Below are 20,237 nucleotides of genomic sequence, written 5' to 3' on the forward strand. Positions count from 1 at the left end.
TGTTCTAAATTTGTCACTCGGCTTAAAAGTTTGTAGCACAAATGCCTGAATTCTTTGCAGAGCCTGACATAGGCCTTAGGACAGCACGCTAAAGTAGGTGACTGATAACTGGCACACAATATTTGTTCTGCTGATCTTTGTCTTATAAAGGCAAACTTTTAGAAATTGGCCTCTCTTTTTGTTATCAGCTAATAAACATTTTAAACATTTATTTGTTAGTAGTCATGTACTGTCACTGTTGTTATGATGAACAGTAGGCAATGCTATGAATTTTTTGTTCATGACTGCAGAATAATTTGGTGGTTTTAGTTTGACAGCCAACAAAAATGATTACACTAAATATGTTAATTCTGGTGCCTAGGACACTTATTTTGCATTACTGTGGGAAACTGAAACACTACCTCCTTTGCTTTATGAGCTGAATGAAAACTGTTTTTCAGTCAAAATTGCTTTGTAAATTTAACTAAAATTAGCTGTTGATTTAAATTGACCAGCACTATGACTTCTAGCATTTTAGCTGTGTATCTTCTCTCTCCTTTACTTCAGGTAACAATAGCCCAAATGATCTCATCGCGGTGTTACTTCTCATTTAGTGTTTATAAATAATAGCCCCGCTAAATGGGAAGGACAATTAAAAATACAGTTATGGACCTTTTAGTGCTTATTTTTCAAATCCTAGTCTTCAGAGTGCTTACAATTCATATATAACTCTTCATAAAATTATACCTTTATGTAAGAATAAATATGTATAGTAACACGGAGAAGATTTACACCTAAGTTAAAAACATGCAGGCTCTAGAAAGTGAAACCAAGCACATTCATTATCCGTGCTATGTCATTGACAGAGAGGAGAATGTTTGTAGTCATGCAGGTGTTATAACATGGATATGCAGCATTCACAACTATCACATTATAAAATAGAGAGCAATGTGCAGAGACATAAAAGCAAAGATATTCATGGCAGTATTGTGAGATGAAGCCATAAATCCTATTAAACACAGATGTTTTCTTTTGAATTGTACACTGCAAAGAACACATTGAAGTTCAGTGCAATAATTCTTTTAAAATTACCTGTTTAGTTGTTCCTGTTCACTTTTGCTGTGCATTCATTTTAAAGCAAGTGTTTTAAATGACTCCTTACCTTCCAAGACAGAAACATGGCTTAGCACCAGCTCTCTCCCTTAAGGACCTCCACTTTAATACTTCTGCAGTGGTATTTCTGTTGTGGTCCCTCACATAAATGTTAGAGGACAGCACTGGCTTACTTTGTTCCTGTTTTTTTTAAAGAATGGGTTTGATAATTTACTCTAATTTTAGACTTTGACTATTTTTGGCGAGAGTCGATTGGGCTGGATCAATTGAACCTTGTACCAGCAGCTTCATTCAACAGTCTGCGTGAGCACAAATACTCTTCTGGACTTGCATTTTTTTTCTACAAGACCTCATGCATTTTACTCATTTGCAAATAAAATTATGCACAAGTATGAAGTATTTAAAGGTGCATCAAGCATTAACTATTGTTAATTAAAAAAAAAATCTTACCAATTTCTCTTCCTCCCATTCATAGTGCTTTTTAGTCCATTATTCTGCAGAAGTTCAATAATTCCATAAAATTTGTTGGACATTGTGATAGAAAGTCATGCCAACAGGAAGTATTTATTGTATCAAAAAATATCCCAAAATATTTAATCTGCTTTAAAAGGAAACATGCTTTTTCTCTTAGTGAAATCAATGTCTTTGAAGTACAGATTTCAGCAAACTCATCAGTTTAACTGCAGTTCTCCTCTAGAGCATAAGGCCAAGGGCTGTGTTACCAGAATGGCCTCTTGCACGTCGCAGGTCACCAGATCACAACTACATACATTCACTGCATCAGTATTAGGCCAGCCTCAGTGCGGCCAATGCGGGGGACAGGGGTGTCCTCAGGGAACCCGACTTTGTGTCCATAAACTGTGTGACATGTGGCTGATACAAGTCTCTGAAAGCCGCTGATGAGCTTTGTTCATTAAAATCACGTACAGGTTTCTGTTGTTTGGCAGTTTACACTCTGTCACACAAGGCCACGGTTTAACCTGACAACTCACTATCTGTCAGGGCACATTGCACTTTTAACAAGAGAAATGTCCTGCAGAGCACTACCGGCAGTGGCAGGGAGCTGTTCGAGGGAGACATGCCCTTTCCTTTCACCTGTGGCTTCCAGCTGAGCTGTGCTCCAGCCTGGTGAAATGCAGAAAATGACAATACTCTTGCCAAGGTGATTCTTACCTAATATCAGTTGCTTCCATGACAAGCCACCTAGCAGCAAGAGGCAGCAGCCAGGTCTTGAGGAGGTTCTCTGTCCTGCACCAACTGCACCAAATCCACAGAGATTCATAGGAAGGTCAAAATCACAGCAGACATTCACAAAGCCCGGTGATGCAGCAGTTCACAAGGAAGAAAACAAGTCATCCTGATCTCTGCAGGCAAACAGCTGCAGCCATGCTTGACTGTACTTGCAGTGTCTTACACACTGCTATCTGTAGAGCTTATTTTGTAGCTTTATCTCCAGGCAATTCAAGTGTTTGTTTTCTTTACTGTTTGCTTTAAAAAACCTTTATGATGTTTTTAATAAACTTTATGGACAAAGATTGCATTGTCCCTTGATTGCAGAGATGAAATCAGTTTGGTGTCGACTTTCAGCAAAAGTTTTCTGGGCCACTAATCTGGAAATGTTTAATTTGACTAGATGGTCTTTTATGGTCCTTATTAGAGGAACTTTCTGTTCTGCCAGCAGCTCTGTAGGACATAGATGCCTCCTAGTTTGATCCAAATACAAACATTTCTCCTTTTTCCATGTTATACTTTAGCACGTTTGCAGGAGTATCACCTGTACATAGGCTAGGTTTTTCTTGGTCCTTAGACAATTCTAAAATGCTGGCTTACATCTAGTTCAGTTGGCCAGTGGGAGTTCACAGGCTTCTCTCTTTCTAACTTATCAGAGGATTTTGAGTTGTATTTTATAGCTTGCTGTCTACCTTTTTGTCTGATTTGTGTTTTCTACATGTTATTTTAACCAGGATGGCTTCTCAGCATCTATAAACTTTTGTGTGTTTGTGGAATTACGGCTTTTTCAGAGTTCGCTGGGAAAACTTCAAAGATATCCTAGATTTTGTTAGAACTGCCATTAACACTTTAATGTAATTTCATAATTAATTATTGCAACAATCACGTTAAGTAATTACTTTCACTGTGAGTGACTCTGTAATAGTTATGAAGTGACAGTTCTGATGAGACCCATGTTCCTCTGCTGTGGTTTTCCTCTTGCCTGTCCATCACAGGTGACATTCAAGAAATGAATTGGTCATTTGATCTGCTCTGTGACAAAAAATGTTTCACAATGGGTATCAGTGTCCTCTGTATACCCTATCAACAACATTTTTATGTGTGATCTGTGTTAGCCTGGGGAAGGGAAAAACTAATTCCAGTCGAAGACCAATTGATATTTCTGTCTGCCTTACTCCGAAGTTGTATCTGTTTTATAAATGTCATGGGAGTTGCTTACAAGTTGACTAGGAAGGCGACACAGTTACTAAAAGTCTCACAAGTTTTTTATATTTAGTTGTAAAATAGATTTTGAGGTTTGAAGATATAACTCAATAAATACAATCACAGATACTTGTGTATATTGAACACAGGGCTTTGATCCTGACATTACTTCTTAATGTGGTTAAGATTTAGTACCACGGCACGTCCTTACTGTGTTGAACTTCAGTGAATGCTTGAGTATTTATTCAGCTGGGTTCTTATACACAATGTGCAGTATTACCGAATTCTTCAGTAAAAGTTATCTGTGTATTATCTGTGTGACAGAGGCCATTTTCTAGCAATTTCTGATTTTATTCTATTTTATTCTAATTCTACTTATTTCTATTTTTAATCTATTTTTATTCTAAAACTTTAGCTAATATTTTCAAAGATGCTTGGGACAAAACCACAGACATCTATAGAACGAACTCCGTATCTTAGGTCCTCCTATCAACTTCATGTTGAATATTTTGTGTTTAAGTTTTATCCTGGATAATTAACTTTTTATGGCATTAAATGTAAAACTTTGAAATTATGCAGGAGAATATAAAAACATGTTTAAAAAACTAGCAAAAACTCATTTTCCCAGTTGGGTAGATAATAGTTTATTTTCAGTACAATGGGAGATCACATTTGTTTGACAGAACTCTAAACTCATAAAAGCTACACTTGCAGTAATCTTTAAAAGGCTTTACTTCAGCTGCAATTACCGTAACCAGATTTCAAACTTACTTTATGATCTAAAGTCTCTTCAATATTGCAAGGAATGGTAATATATTTCCCATAAACAGTGTTCTAGCTCATCCAGCTTAAGTGGAATCCTGAGGGTAAAGTCACATATTCAGCGTGAAATTTTATATAGACTTGATGAGATGTAGCAGTAAATGGAGCGATGTTTGTATCCTAAAATTAAAGACAAGAAAAATGAAAAGCTTTATAGAACATCAAGATCCTTTGGAAAATGCAGTCAGAGAGTTAAAACTGAGGCACAAATTGGATCATTGACTGGAATTGACCTCAGGTCTGTGCTATATACTGCTCTTGCATCTCTCCCTCAGGGAATTACAAGTATTTAAATCACAAATACAACTAAATACAGGGCGGCATCGCTTGATGCCTCCCACTAGATGTCACTGTAAGGTCTGCATTGGAAGGCTTCTAAGGTGCCACACGCACCTTACACCTTCACTTCCACTCATCTATGTGGAATTCATGCCAGAATTAGGGGAACACTCTTGAATATGAAAGAGTAAAGATTAATTTTAACCACTTGCAGGGTCACAGCCAGTAGGAATACATACCATCCCACAGTACGGCCCAGCTGAGGGATAGCTGGTATCTGGCCCGTTGTAAAGGATCAGGTAGTTGCTACTGCAGTCCCCTGGGTCATCGATGCTGATGAAATCAAAGTTCACTGTGACAATTCGTCCCTTGGGCACTGTAATGGCCCACTCGCAGTCAGTGTTGTTCTGGTAAGTTGCTGGGTAGCTGGGACTAGCAAATGAGCCAGCGCTGCTGTATAATGTTCCTCCACATCCTGGAAACAGATGCTGTTAATTAGCTTAGAAGGCTTAGTTTCACAAAATACTACATCATGTAGTACATTGGTACGGTATTAGTACTAGCACTGAAAAACAGAGAGATGCTGGGAGCTGGAACAATGAACGTGGATAAGAGCATTATCCCAATAAGAGGCAAACCTGAGGCCTTGCCTTCAGCACCCTGAGAAAAATATGCAATGGGCATTAAACCATCACTGGATATTAAAAATCAAACCCCCAAAACCTCTTTGAAACAGGAAACAAAGTTTTAAGTCTGTGCCTTGGTCAGTTCAGTCTCCAACTACTCAACTAGAGACAAATTCTCTTTGGCTGTTCTTTGGAATGAAAAGTAGTGGATCCTTGTCTGATAGAAAAACTCAGAGAAAATAGTCTTGGGAAGGTGTTAAGTGCTGATGAGGTAGGGCCCAAACTGAGCAGTCTGAATTCCACATTTCTGTATTCCTCTCTGTGTACAATTGCTGAGTGGAATTACTTTGTAATTACAGCCTTACCACTTGATGATGAAGTCCAAATAATTTCATATCCATCATGAGTCCCTGAAAAATCACTCTTGAAACGAAGGTAGACAACATGATTTCTGGGGAAGATGGGACTGGGCACGGTGTTTCCACAGAACCTGCCAAGTAGTGGTGATTGCACATCGCTCCCATTTCTGACCTTCAAGGGACACAAAAAAACCATTGTCAACATTAAATCCCTGTGCCAGTTATATACCAGTACAATTATGCAGTGATACCAGCACAACATGTAGTGACTTGCATGCGTGCCATAATTGTCATTTTAATACTGTTATTTTTCCAACTACATATTCTCGTATTGAAGGAAAGAGAGACCATTAACCTGTCTGAATTTTGCAAGTAGTTGCACAGGAGAAGTATTATCAGAAACAGGTAGCTAAATTTTATGGTGTGGTACATCTCCTGACTGAAAAAAATTACTTGACTAGTAGCTAAGATGTGCTTTTGCAATTCAAGCCCATATTTTACTTTTCATAAGAAATGTTAATATTCCAGATGAAAAGATTAATTCTTTACCCCGCAGACCACTGTTTTTCCTGTCACATTAAGACACAGGTCATATTACATAGCTCAGATTTAATCTGGGTTGGGATTTTTTTTCTGAGCTCCAATAATGCTTGTGCTCAGATCCATTTCTTGAGACAGTAAAGAGGATATGAAAGGAGAACTAAATAATGATTCTGCCACAGACGTCTGATTTTTGTCATCTGATCAGTGAATAGGGAAACTTTCAACAAGCATGAAAGTACAATGAGGGTTGTATAGGAGAATATGCTTTTTATTGACAAAAAATACCTTTGCAAGTATCCTACACTTATTACTAGACCTCCTTATTTTTAAAGAAAACATGTTTTTTTTAGAAAAAAAATATTTTTAAGAAAAGCAGATGGAATCTACTGCTGGGAAGAAAGCACTGAGATTTATGGCTTTCTGTTCATGCACAGTTGTTAATATTGGATGAGAACTATCCTGGCTTGCTCTGTTAATTGGGTAACATCAACAAGAGCTGGGTAAAGATGAGTTAGCTGATACTGAAAGTATTTCTTCATTGGTTTTAGATTTATTATAGTATGTATTGTTTAACCACTTACTATAATATCTAAGTACCTTTCACCATAAAATGGTAGCAATAAATTAGTCCCTAATGTCAGTTCAGCTCAGATTTTATCCAAGCTTATCAGTAGCCTTTGAACTCCGCAGATTTTGACGCAGGCCCACAAAGTATGTATACTTTCTTGATACCTCTAGGAAGTCATGTGAACACTGGATGCTGTCCTCCAAACTGAAAGCATGAAAAAAGAGAGAAATTGTGTGATTCAGCGGAGCTCGGAGAATGATTGAACAGTCCACATTATTGGGGTGACGTCCAGGCCAGCCAGGGCTCTTCAGGTAACCAAATGGCTGGTTGTACTCTCTGCTGCAACCTTGAGACAGAAAACCAGAAACATGTAAGCATTTCAGATCTCTGTATTGCTTTTCATTGTATGGAATCAACAAAAAGAATGGTAGATTTTAGACATTTCTTACCTGTAGCTTGATATGTAAATCTGACTCCATTATTAATCATATATTCATCTGATTTGAAAGTCACGACGGCAGTCCGATCATAAGAATAAAATTCAGGGACTGGAAAAGTTTCAGTGCCACAGAATCTATGGACTGAGCTTTGGCTGTGCTGGAATTCAATACATGTCACAAGTTATTTCTGCTTAATGATATAATTCGGTTTTGTAATTACTGTTTGAGGTCAATGGATTTCTCAGCACTTTCTATACTGGTTGCATTTTAAAGTTTTCATGAGACTCATTTAATAATGCCTCAACAATTTATGTTCAATTATTATGAGAAACAACTCAAATGTAACAGGTGTTTTCATGTCAAAATAATCAATGAAAGAAGGTTTAGCATAATATAATATAAGAGACACAAACACGTTTGGTTTGGGGTTTTTTTGGTGCTTTTTATAAACACTATTGTTGGCATGAATACTCATTTTTATTATGGTTCTTGGATGGGAAGAAGTACAATTAGTTAATGAAAACTTGCTGTTGGGCAGTATTTTCTGGGTGTTATGTTTGACAGCTTGTGTGACACTTACCAGGTCAAATTCAATGTGTGTATAGTGTGCTTCCATGAGGGCCGTGTACCAGTTGTGTACCAAAGCTTAAGTGGGCACAGTGCATAATACTTTGGATGTGTCCCTCACCCAGAATCATCAGCTAATATATTACCAAATGGTGGGTTTATCCTCTCTTTACAAAGAGTGAAGGAAGCTGAATGCGCATGGGGAATGGTATTCACTGTAGATTTCTTACTGTTGGTGAATCCTGGAGCTCGAGGTAGTTCTGAGAGCAGTCCTGGCTGGAATGGAGGTGGAAGGCCTCTACCACCACCCTGACTTGCTGTTGCGGAGGGGCATCAATGACCCAGGCACAGAGAGTAAATGGTGGATATTCATTTGGAAAGTTAGGAGATGTTGCAGTCAGGGGTGTAGAAGTTGCATTATATATTCCTCCACACAGTCCTGTGTAAAACAGTAATAAATGCATCATGGCATGAAAACCTCTTCAACTGGAGGAGAATGCTTATTGAGGAAAGCTACTCTGTACAATATACTTTTGTATTTACCTGTGAGTGTCTAGAAAAAAATAAGTAAAACACATGCTAATGCTGTGTCAATGTATGTTATAAAACTCAAATAAATGCTTGTTTCCTATAATATCAGTCAACAGTCTGTAAGTGTTCTGAGTTTGCAGTCCTGACTGACAGCCACCGCACAACCATGCAGAACTGGAGAGGATTGCACTAGGGTTTAGCAGTGCTGCTTTTAGCTTGCTTATAGGCGTTGTGCTAAGGACTGTCTTTGCCCCTTCCTGAGCCCTATATCTGGAATAATTTTTGATTAGTTATTATTTAAATATGTATTTCCACAAGAGTCACAACAATATATACGCATGCATATGTATATATACTTACGATCCACTGTGGTATAGGTAGCATTGAAACCCTCCCTTTGCACAGAATTATCTGTGACAAATTCCACAGTCAAGGAATTACGGGTAGAAAGAAAAGGAGCTGGCACTGTAGATCCACAGAATGAGCCAACTAAATTGGCATTTTCATTAGCTCCATCATAAAGCTGAAAGAAGAGAAGTATATAAGCCACTAATAGTTTAGGCACAACAAAAAAATAAATAGAAATTAAATTCTCTGACCCCTCCTGACATTACAGTTTATTTTACCTGAAAATGCAGTAGGTGCTCTTGTGTTTTAAAAGGATGTTCTTGATGACTGTAATTATTCACTGCCATATTAACTAATTCTGCTGGAAAGCATAAATCTCATTAAGGAACATTCTGGTCCCATCTCAGCAAATCTATGAAAATTTTATTCTATTTTAATTTGGCACTTGGATCTCTTTTTTGTATGTAATCTCAAAGTGTTTTTCAATGAGAAAGGTTGATTTTTTTCACTGAAATGTAGAACTGATTCCTAGCTTCACTGAGTAACTCTAATGCTCAACAGGATCTATAATACTCCTTGGTAGATCTTGTTTAGCAGCATTCTGCTATCCTCTGCTTTGTATGCTCATCTCCAAGAAAAAAACCTTTCACAAGTAAGCATTGAGCATCAAGACTTATTTATCCAAAATTTTATTTAAAGTCCTTTGAAGCAATTGTGTATGATAATGACTCTGCAAGTTTACTTTCAAAGTGCTTGAGATTTGTTCTGTTTTTATTCTGTGAAATAAACCGTCATTTATGTAGGCAGTCTTAAGATCAGAATTTTGTCCCCATGTTGAAACTCTTACTGGTTTCCAAAAAGACAATATGGCATCTGGAGTAGTAATCTAACCTAATGAAATAAATTGAATTATATTAAGCAATCTAATTTCTTCATAAGACCATTTTCTACTAATTAAGTTTTAGCCTAATGGAGAGGATAATGCATTGTATCTCCCTGATATTTTCTTGTCAAAATACACATCTATCTTACTTTGACATAATCATATCGGCAAGTCTGAGCAGACTGTGCTTCAAGCACCAATGAAGTGAAGGTGAGGTTGATCACTTTGTTCACTGGTGCTATTATGATCCATACACAGTCCAGATTTTTCTCGTATCTTCCGGTCACATTGGAGATGGGAGAGCCAAAGCTATATGCTGAATTTGTCAAGTAACCACCACAGCCATTCTGAGGTCCTGTGGAAGAAGCAGAAGCTTTTTAAAAGCAATTCCTGGCATTTATTTAATCTTCAACTCTTTAATGTCAAACCAGCAGCTTTTTTCTGTGCTACAGAATTTTACTGTTCTGTCTCACAAGGCCTATTGGAGTGATTACAAGGCTTTCAACAGAAACAGTGTTAGACAGATAGGAAGCACAGTTACATTTGGTAGAGTGAATTGACAAAGGCTTGTATCTTCTGTTGAATATAAAATCATTATACACTTTGAAAATGTAGCCATAGATTTTTTTTTAAAGGACTGTAAGAAAACAGAGGACAGAAATTAAATAGGAGAATGGTGGTTAGAAGGCCTTTCAGTGTAAATCTTACCTGCTATTAAGAGTGCTTGGACAGTAGGGGGCACTGGGTTGTTGACTTTGAAAATCTCGTTAAAAATTATGTTGCTTGTTTTGGCAATACGACCTTGTTCTGTGGGACTGAATTTGGCAGCCTGATGCTGGGACCCAGATCCATGCTCAGGAATCCAGCCAAAAGGGGCTTACTGCTGGAAGCGTTTTGCGTGATGGGAACTTACAACCTTACAAACTTTTTTTTTTGATGGGATGATTTTCAGAGGTTGGTCTGACCAGTTTATAGAATCATATCACAATATACTTCCTTCTCCAGGCTCTGTGGGGTTTCCTGGACACTTAACTCAGGAATTCAAATAAAGCATGGTTCATACTCTTGCTTTTGAATCTGAAAAAGAGTTTTTGTAAACTGCACAGAGCAGAGCAGTAACTGCAAGCAGCCTGTCGTGTCCCACAGCAAATCCTTTTAGGAGAATTAGATATTAAACAAAACTACAGCTGTGGCTAAGCCATGTGAACGAAGTTTCAGTATTTCATCTGTGTCTGTAAAATATGCCTGTCTGGCTGACGTACAGAGACTTAACCTTGACACACTGATACATTTCCAGTCATACAAAACTGCAGCCTACTGGAGCTACACTATTATGAAAGATCACTCTGGTGAAAAATCAGCATCCAAGAATCAGGATTGCGTCAGTAACCTGGGGTTGGTGACAGCCCCGTCTTGCAAGGCTGTAGTGGTTAAACCAGAGTGACTAAGACTAAATGTCATCCTGCTCTACTAACCAAAGCTGGAAAAACCCCACCCAAAAAGAAGTTTGCTTAAAACCAAAATCTTAACACAAGATTTAAGCTTTTGCTGTAGCTAAAAATTAACAGAAGGAACTTATTACAAAGTAAAAAAGTCAGGAATTAATAGACCCTAGTCCGGTTTTGTGGGCTGCTAATGAAGTCAGAAGCTTGGAAAAGTGTTAGCATTCATTCAGTGCCACTGCAGAAGCCGAGAACAACAGCGAGGAAAATGCAAGCAATAAATCACGTTCTTACAAATAGTCTAGGAAGGAGGAAAATGTCAGACAGGAGGGTGCCTGTCCCCCAAGAGGGCAGTTGTGCTGTATTTTTCTCTGGGTTCATCCTTCTGCATAATTTATTCAGTCCTCCTGAAACAATCTTGTTGGAGCAGTTTCCTGCTCAGCACTTTGGATGCCATCCTCTAAACATAACATTAAGCATATCATTGTTAGGTATAGATCATAGTCCAACCATCCAGCCCTGCAGTATTGAGTCTGGAGCGATGTGTGGGTCAGACACCTTACAAAGCTCCTCTTCACCCTTTTTGGGGTTACAGTTGCAGAGATGCCAGTCAGGCCATTGCAACAGGAATCGGGGAATTGCCACAGAGCCAGGCAACAGGGAAACTCCCAGCTGTTGGATTGTCCTTTTTTTGGATAGAAAATGTCTGGACCTTTGCTACACTTCTCTGCTAGCTGTGCAGCTGTAAAGACAGCTCAGATGACAAAAAATACAGATGTGGGTAACCTGTGCGTGTATAGCACATAAAATGAATCTGACAGAGAGAGAAACATGCCAGATCCTCATAATCAGAAAATTAACTCTAGCTGGTATAGGCAGTAATGGCATCTAAGGGGAGATAACTAGAAGTATGATTTACAGTTAATAAAGATGAGTTTTCATCATTAGCTTTCACAATGCTTAGTCTGCTCAGCTGGGGTTGAGTCAAATGCTTACGGGACAGTACGTTATAAATAACGGCTATACTGGAAGCCAACCACATATCAAGTAGCTCTGCATCAAGGCAAAGCAACACTTGTTGAAAAATCTATCCATCCTGGTGTTTTTTCCAGTAGTGATTAATGTTACATCTGATTGCAGCCACTAAAAGTTACAGAATAGTGAAGCTGTGTAGATTGAGGGATCACCCACAAGTAAATGAAGAACCAACAGCTTAGCAGGAGGGAGCTCACCCTACGAGAAACACTACTGCACTGCATTTTAGCCAGAACACAACTCATAGTTTTAAAAATCAGCGCCACTTCTGAAGAGAAGGCCAAATAGTAGCCATCCAGCCTGGTGATGATCATTGATGGAACGATATTCATTGCTGACTAACACTGCCAGAAATATAGGAGCTAAAATTTAGGGAAAACCTGGGACTGAGAAGTCTGATAATTTGTAGAATAGACTCTTAGATATTAAATGCTAAACTTGATAAAAATAATGAGAAATATACCTTACAGAACAATTTGTGTATGGACAGATGGACTGACTACAAGGCTGACTGTGTTTTTTCAGTCTCTGGCTTCTTATTTAAAATAAAAATCATAAGGTCAGAATCAGAATGCAATCTTGTCCTCCTGATAAACAGCTTGCCAGAGAACACAAATTATCAGAATAACTAGGGCACACACTGTCATCACTAATTGCTTTTTGTCAGGAAGCATTAACGAAACTAAAAGGCTGAAGGACCATTCAGAAAAGAAAGAATTGAAGGTACCCTATGGCAAATAAAAATAATTTCAGCAGAGAGAAAACACATGCCTCTCTGTTAAGTGTTACATCCTCTAGATATTGAATGAAGATGAATCTTTGGAGCTGTCTGCCTTTGAAGTACAGCCATGGGTAAGGTTCTTCTGTACAGGTACGGATGCAATGAAAGGGAGCCTACTGAATAGGTTTAAATCTGTAGAAACAACTGAACCAAAGGCATTTCAAAACACAACAAACTAATTTTGCTGCACTTCCTCTCTCACTGAATAAGCACCACAAATGTCTACCAGAAGGCAGCAAAGTTCAAAAAGCTGTTCTAGTTCTACCTGAACAGTAATAAAAATCCTCTCTCAGATTTCTGAGTCACATTTGGTCTCACCTCGAAACATCCCTGGGAACTCTAGGCTTCTCTCTGATCTGAACTAAAAATCAGAATAAGCAAAGATTAACTCTGCCAAGACTAATGCTTCTTTCCCAACAGGTCTTATTTCCAGTGCAGAGGAATGTCTGGACTAATTGTGGCTGTAATAATTAGCCCATAGCTTGTTTGGATCATGGCTCAGAAGGATACAGGGCTGAAGAAAGGAATCGTATTGTTGTACTTCATCTTGTGGCTGATACTTAAGGTTGGTACCTCCAAACCTCCGCAAGCTGAGCTGAGCTGCTCCCGCGTTTGGCAGTCACTGTACAGACAGCATGACTTCACGTGCAAGCCGTGGCCATGGTGCCTGCAACATTTCGGGAGGAGACTTCTGAAAGCACAGAGCTCTCTTTAGTCCTCAGCCTCGCTTTTACACAGAAAGGGTTTTAGACTGGTTTGATGGCCTGGCAGTGGTTCCAGCAGTGATGTTTAGTACTGCAAAGCCCTAGTCTCCTGCTTTAGCAGGATTTCACAAATGCAGTCAGACAAAGTTCATATTCTGAAGTTTTTAGACTATTGGCTGATCCCAAATACAACAGTTCAGACATGCTCTGTGCCAAGCCTGCCCTAGTTCTGCAAAACTGTAATGTAGGTACCATCCTATCCATCTCCGCCATGCTTGTCTGGGAGAGCAGCAGCAGACAGATAGTCTGACCTCATGCTAATACTTTTTAATACTTGCTGACGTCACTCATTCTCAGGCCTTTGCAGATCTTTCTCATGATGCACATCAGAAATATGTCTTTGTTTGTATGCACCGGAGTACAGATTTTCAGCTGAAGAAGTCATTGACTTCAGTCAAGCTAAGCCAAGTCTTGCCAGCAGAGAGTTAACCCGCAGCTGTGTGAAGCACTTTTAATCTGAAAGTCCCATTGGCTTTGAAACATTTAGTTACTACAAAATTATATTTAATGACTCTGTCTGAGAATAATTTTTCACCTCATTTTTTCAGATCAGTCAGACATGTCTTCTTTAAATATCTACCTCTTTTCTTATCTGTCCAGTTTGAGTAGACAAGCCACTTCTATTTATTTTGCTTTGAGAGAAGAAATGTTACAGACATTAAATAACTGACTTTTCTAAGAGGCATTTGTAGACTATTTCCTAGCTCAACAGTTGTATTATTTTCAGAGATATTGAAGAGATGCATTTCAACACTGCAAGTGCTCTCTAAATTTAGTCAGATTTCAAGCTGATGCATATTTTTATATTTGAGCCCCAAAATCCATTTAGCAACAGTCCAGGAATTGTGAATTAAAAACATATATTCTGAGCTTGTTATGGATGTTCTTATTTTCAGAGACTATAATAAGATCAAGAAAATATATTATTAACCTCAATTTATTCATCAGTTTAATAGATTTAAGCTAATTATAGTTAAGCCATGACAATGTAGTGAATCTGAAATGTGTATAATTAATGTGTTATATATTTGGTAAAAAATTGTGTGAACCAAAAGGCCCAAGAAACTTCTGCAAAGACGGCTGGTGAGTTTCAGGCAATTGCTTCTCAGCCAGACCTTCTGCAGCACAGGGTTCTAAGTCCAGGTTGGATATCTTGAGATATACCCCTGCAAACTGGTCCTAATGGGCTGTGAAATCCTTGCCAGGCACTGCTGCTTTTACAAAGGCAAGAGAAGATGCAACAGCATTCACATGCCACAGTCAAGGACACATTCTTGTAAGATTATTTTGTTGGAAGGAGAAAAGTTTGCAGGAAACCGGAGATTCAGCTGTGCTGAGTCCTTTCCCACTGAACTGTACAGGTGCCTGGTGCCACCTACAGCAGGGGCTAATGTTAGTGACATAGGTCAGTGCAAGGAGTTACTGCTGGTGGTGTAAGAATTTAGAAATTACTCACAAAAGAACACCTAACCCTGATCTATGCAATCAAATAACCAAACTAACATTTTGCACCTTATATTGCCCATTCAGAACTGTTTGGGTTTTTTTATTTTAGCAATTCTGAACAACAAAAAAAACCCCTCTGCAGCAACTGCACATGCTGAGCACTGCTGAAAATCTGCCCCTAGAAATTGAATATGGAGTGTGCCAAGCTTTCAGTTTGCAGGGCAGGACTGAACTTAGAACTACATTAAGCTAATTTTTTGTTTATAAAATAAAATAGTATAAAAATGCTGTGAAAGTTCTACTGGATTAATTTTTTTAAAGTACGCTTTAATTTCATTAGGGGAGAGTATAACACTAAACCTAGTAGTGATATAATACAATTCCAAACAGGAAACAAGTAATTCAATACACAGCTAATAGAATAAAGGAAGACAGATACCTCCAGGTGATTTATCAGGTAAGTTACAGATCATTTTGTCAGGAAGAAAAGCATAGTGATTATAATCTATTTCTATGATATACATACTAGATTATTGATGTAAATTATCTATTAATGCATTTTTCTGGTATATGAGAAGAGATTCTTTTTTCCAGCTATTTTACTTCTAAACTCTACTCGCTTGTGATCTTTTGTTTCTGTGTAAAATGATTAATACTCATTCAACAGAAATGCTTATTTAAATAAAAGGCTGGAGGGATCCTTGAGGGAAAAGCTGGGCAAATTGAGGACAATACAGAGGACAGGGTGTTTAAAGGACTTCACAGTCCAACAGTCTAATGGTTGCCAAAGGTTTGGGAGGCATTTCTCCTGCCTTAGAGCCTACACCACTGATTTTCTCATTGTTGCCACTCTATTCTTCTTGCCTATCTATATCCATCTAGGTTTCCTTGTCCTGTGTTTAAATCATGATCTCTTTGTGACAGCAAATTGTCACTTTATTCTGCCTGTGCAGTGCATAGCGCAGTGGAATCACATCCCATGAGCTCGTAAACCCCAAGGTAATGCAAACAAGGGACAAGCTTGGTATTAATACAGTACACCGTACTGCTCTTTCACAAAGTATAAATGTGAATTTCTCCTGCATGCTGACAAGGAGTAATATAAAAAGGGGGGGGGAAAGAGCTGGCTACAGCTTGAAGTTAAGCATGAGTTAGGGCTGTAGAGCAAAAGTTGGCAGTCTTCCTGCCCTCCTCCATCCCACCTTCCCCACTGTCCCAACTCCATTTCATGTTTTGTCTATATTGTATGAAGAAAGCTCAGGAAGAGCCTTCTGGCCCAAGCCACTTATCTAATCCACCATCTAACCACTTTGCTTCTTGTAAATTCATGTGGCTTCCTCAGAGAGCCCCCATGAGCAGATCTGCCTTTCAGAAAACCCCAAGACCCTTCCCTGATGGTTTATAATGTGACATATTTTTCATTACTGACACAACGTGGCTATGTACACAAGTGCAGAAAGCTGCCAAGTGAAAATGATGTGCTGTTAATAAGGTCACAGCTGCATCTCCCAACAGGTGTTGCTGACTCCTTAAAAATAAGAAAAAACCTAACACTTCTATGTCTCAGGCTTTGTATCATAGGCCTCGGAGGTATCACAAATTGGGGTGAGAGGGTCACCCCACTGCTGGATGGAATAGGCATAAGCTCTATTTGTCACCAAAGCACAAAGTCCCTGCTGTCACAGCAGGGCTGGCAGGGGTATGTGTAGTCTCCGTCCCTACAGCCAGGGTCAGCTGAAGAGCTCCGTTCTCCCCTCAGAGCTGCAGAGCTAATCAGGAGATCTTTGGCTGAGTCACAAGCTCAGCACACGCAGTTCTCTTCCTCTGGGGAGAGATCTTAGCTTTCCTTCCTTCGCAGAGACATCTCATGTAACTGAATGCCCTAAGGTGGTATTGATTTATCTCTTCTCATCCTTTTATTGATCTCCTAGAGGAGCACACACTCGCTGTGGAAAGGAGGTGTAATTCTCATTTTACAGACTGGAAACAAAGGTAGAAAAAAGGTTAGTGCTAACTAAGGTGAGTCTTTCTTTCCACAAATGAAACACTTGGAGCAGGCTGGGCTCCTCCAGTCTGCCCAGTTCACCAGCTAAGCCTGAAAGCATGTCTAGTGATTCCAAAAATAAGGCCAGTAAGTGTCCAAACTTAGCAGCAGAGATATTGCAATTATAAACCCTCCAAACTGCACCGACAAGGGCTGCATGTTCCCCTGCCTCAAAAGCACCATATCACAGCGTTGTTTGTGACAAAAAACGCTGCTTGTGAAATGTGCACTTAACATGACATTGCACAGCATAGCACGGTGAAGGAGAAGACATTTGACAAAAAAGGTGAGATATTGCTGCACTGTGAGATTAATACTATTTCATACTTTCTGCTAGTCTCCCTTTTCTGACTGGTGGAGGGTACCTTAAATATTCTGGTGGGTACAGGATCAGTGATGTAAACAAATTGTTTTAATTAGGGCATGTTCTTCCACAGAAATTTCAGGGTTTAACCCTTTGAATGCCTGGTTACTGTCAGTCTTGGTAGGCTTCTGTGAGTTTCCTACTTCATCTTCTCTCTTCCTTCCCACCACAACAGTTATCAGATAGACTCCTTACTAATGAAATTCACAAGAGAGAAAGAATAGATAACCCTGGATTTTGGCAGGACCCCTAAGAGAAGCTTGATCAGGAAAGAAATTGGATGAGCTTGTGAGGAAAGGAAATAGTTTTGTTTGCTACAAATGAGTGTACTGTTTCTGCTCGTTCCCTTCCAATACATAATCAGGGTCTCTTACAACATTAAACAGAGAGTAATAATTACATTATCCAGTTGTGCTTCCCTAGGGTAACTACAGAATAATGCACTCATTGTCATCCAACAGAGAATGAGGCTTCTTGTTTCTCTACAGATACCTTATCCAAGAGATTTATCATTATTAATTGTCATCTGATTGCATTTGTACTCTTACAAAACCACATGGGTTTTATCTTTTGACAGACATGAGGGAACTTCTTTAAAGCTCTATTTAGAATAATGGGCTTTTAGATCTTCATGGTTTTATTCTCTTTCATTTGAAGCAGAATCTCAGACCTCATAGTACAAAGATGTGTCACAGATTTTCCTGGCTCTGTTTTTTAGACAAGTCAAACTGGAAACATTTATAGGACTGTGACTCATGTTTTCCTTTTATAATAGTTTTCTACTTTTTGGGCATTCTACACTAGCATGGGGCTGTCAGGATCCTTCCTAGCAGCTGTGTGGTTTAGTCCCTGTGGCTTGTTTCCCACAGTGGAGGAAGAAGACCTACCATTAAGCATCTCACCACCATGGGCTCTTTGTCACACAACCCACATCTCCACATGGCCATCTTTGCCAACTTGCAACTTCATTCCTCCTGAATAACTCCTGCAACATCACATCCTCCCTTTCCTTGGGAGCCCACAGGAATGTCCCTCCAAAATTTCACCTAATGGATGTCAAAGTTTATTCATAAAAGGCTTCTCCTCACTCTAGGAAATAATCAGGCTTGGTATTGACTCGAAGAGCTTGGCTTGTGTTCTGTTGTGTGTCTAAGCAGAATCTCTGGCAAGTTGCACAGATAAATCTAAAGTCAGTGGCTAAAAAAATTGACTATGTGCCAATAAGAAGAGCAAGAGTCTGGGGACTTCCTGATGATATCACCCTGCAAACATAAACCCAGGCTGAGGGGCGTCTCTGACAACCGACACCTAATGGTTTAAAGACAGCAACACATGAAGCAACATTGTGTTACTTGAAATAACCCCCCACAAGAGTGGCCTTAAAAGATTCTTATAGCAATTGCTTAGAGTGAAGAAAAGAAAGAGTTAATAATACCACTGACTATAAGGTTCTGTGAGAATATTTTTCTTGGCAAAGCCTGTAGAACCAGTTATTTTCCTTATCTGTAAATACTTTCTCAGACTATATCAAATGAGAAAGCCGCTGGCTAGAAGTTGAGAGGGGACTGAATGACTCAGCAGAAGACTATGTTTGTTCTGCCACAAAGGCCTTTCATTCTGATCTGTCTGAGTGCCAGCTTTGAAACCGGACAGTTACTTCTTTCTAGATCACAAAAACATTGAGTTAATTACACAGGAAACTAGTAGCAATGACATGAAATCAACTTACATGTAATAACCATCTGTTGCTTGTCATCCCTAAACAACTCAGATGTTGTAAGAAAGTAAAAAATTCCTTCTACACCTTGATCTTAAAAATAGACTACTGGACTTAAACCTTTTTTTAAGGCAAAAATCAAGCTTTGCCCTTGACTATTGTGTCCATCCAAATGTTTAACATCCAGTGACTTCTTACTATGACCCTAATTTATGTTATGGCTAGTTAGCCAGATTGATCCCCAAAATCAGCAGAGATTGGCACAACAGTTCCTGAGGGGAAGCCCCAGTCTTAACACTTTCATTTTTAAAAAGGTGTGAGGTGGACTGCAAGGAAATGGAAATTGAGGACAGATGAAAGGAGGCATCTTTAGCTCATTGCCAACCTTTGACTACAGAGGAGTGAAAGTTCTCAGGTACTGCCCCATTTCCTCCAAAAGAAAGGCTTTTGGGTGCTCCTAAGCCTTCAGTCACCCAAGAACTCTCTGTGCCTTCAGAGAGGCAGGAAACAGGTAGCAAAAAATAAAGCAATCAGTTCAGAACCAGGGCTTGATGCAGGGATCCCATAAGCCTAGTGTTTAGCTTAGTTCATTCAATTTCTGCAAAATCAGAAACATTCTTCTGCTTCCAGCACCCCTAGGGAGTGAGACCATAATGGTTCCTCTACTTACCAGCAGATTCTTGGGGGTTGAGTCTGATAATACTCTTACCTAGGGTCTCCTTGAAAGATGCTTTCCATCCCCTGTCTGCTCCAAAGAAGTCAGTCTTAAACACCAGGAACAAGTTATTACTGGAGCTCTTAATATTCGGAGGCACTTCTGAGCCACAGAATTTGCCGAGGAGAGGAGCATGAGTGTCTGAGCCATCATATACAGCCACATAATCTTTGTAGCAAGAGGGAGATACTTCAAGCTGGAAACTGTTGAATCTGTAAAATACACATGGAGCTTTAGATATGACGTTTTCATTTCTATTCCTATCCATTTAATTTCTATTCTATTATGTGTGTTTTTAGTGCGTGAGGAAAGGTCCAAGTGATAGCAATAGTCAAAGCCATACACAGATAACACAAAACACTTAGTTTCAGGAACAAGCAAACAAAACTATTAACTACATGGCAAAACACTCCAGCCAACCAGACTCAAAGAAATAGT

At 39.1% G+C, this 20,237-nt stretch overlaps 1 protein-coding gene across 1 annotated transcript; it reads right to left on the reverse strand.

The window, feature by feature from the left end:
• Positions 1-4,166: 4,166 nt before the first annotated feature.
• Positions 4,167-20,011, reverse strand: LOC104547571 (cubilin-like; the record flags this gene model as incomplete). The annotated part of the gene is made up of 9 exons (XM_010193341.1): positions 4,167-4,467; positions 4,866-5,101; positions 5,618-5,783; positions 6,887-7,068; positions 7,172-7,319; positions 7,960-8,168; positions 8,621-8,783; positions 9,641-9,846; positions 19,794-20,011. Coding segments are annotated over 9 exons (1,636 nt in total), but the record flags the coding sequence as incomplete, so codon positions are not given.
• Positions 20,012-20,237: the final 226 nt, after the last annotated feature.

Source organism: Mesitornis unicolor, unplaced genomic scaffold (assembly GCF_000695765.1).
Source record: "Mesitornis unicolor isolate BGI_N332 unplaced genomic scaffold, ASM69576v1 C13688983, whole genome shotgun sequence".
NCBI classification, from domain to species: Eukaryota; Metazoa; Chordata; class Aves; order Mesitornithiformes; family Mesitornithidae; genus Mesitornis; species Mesitornis unicolor.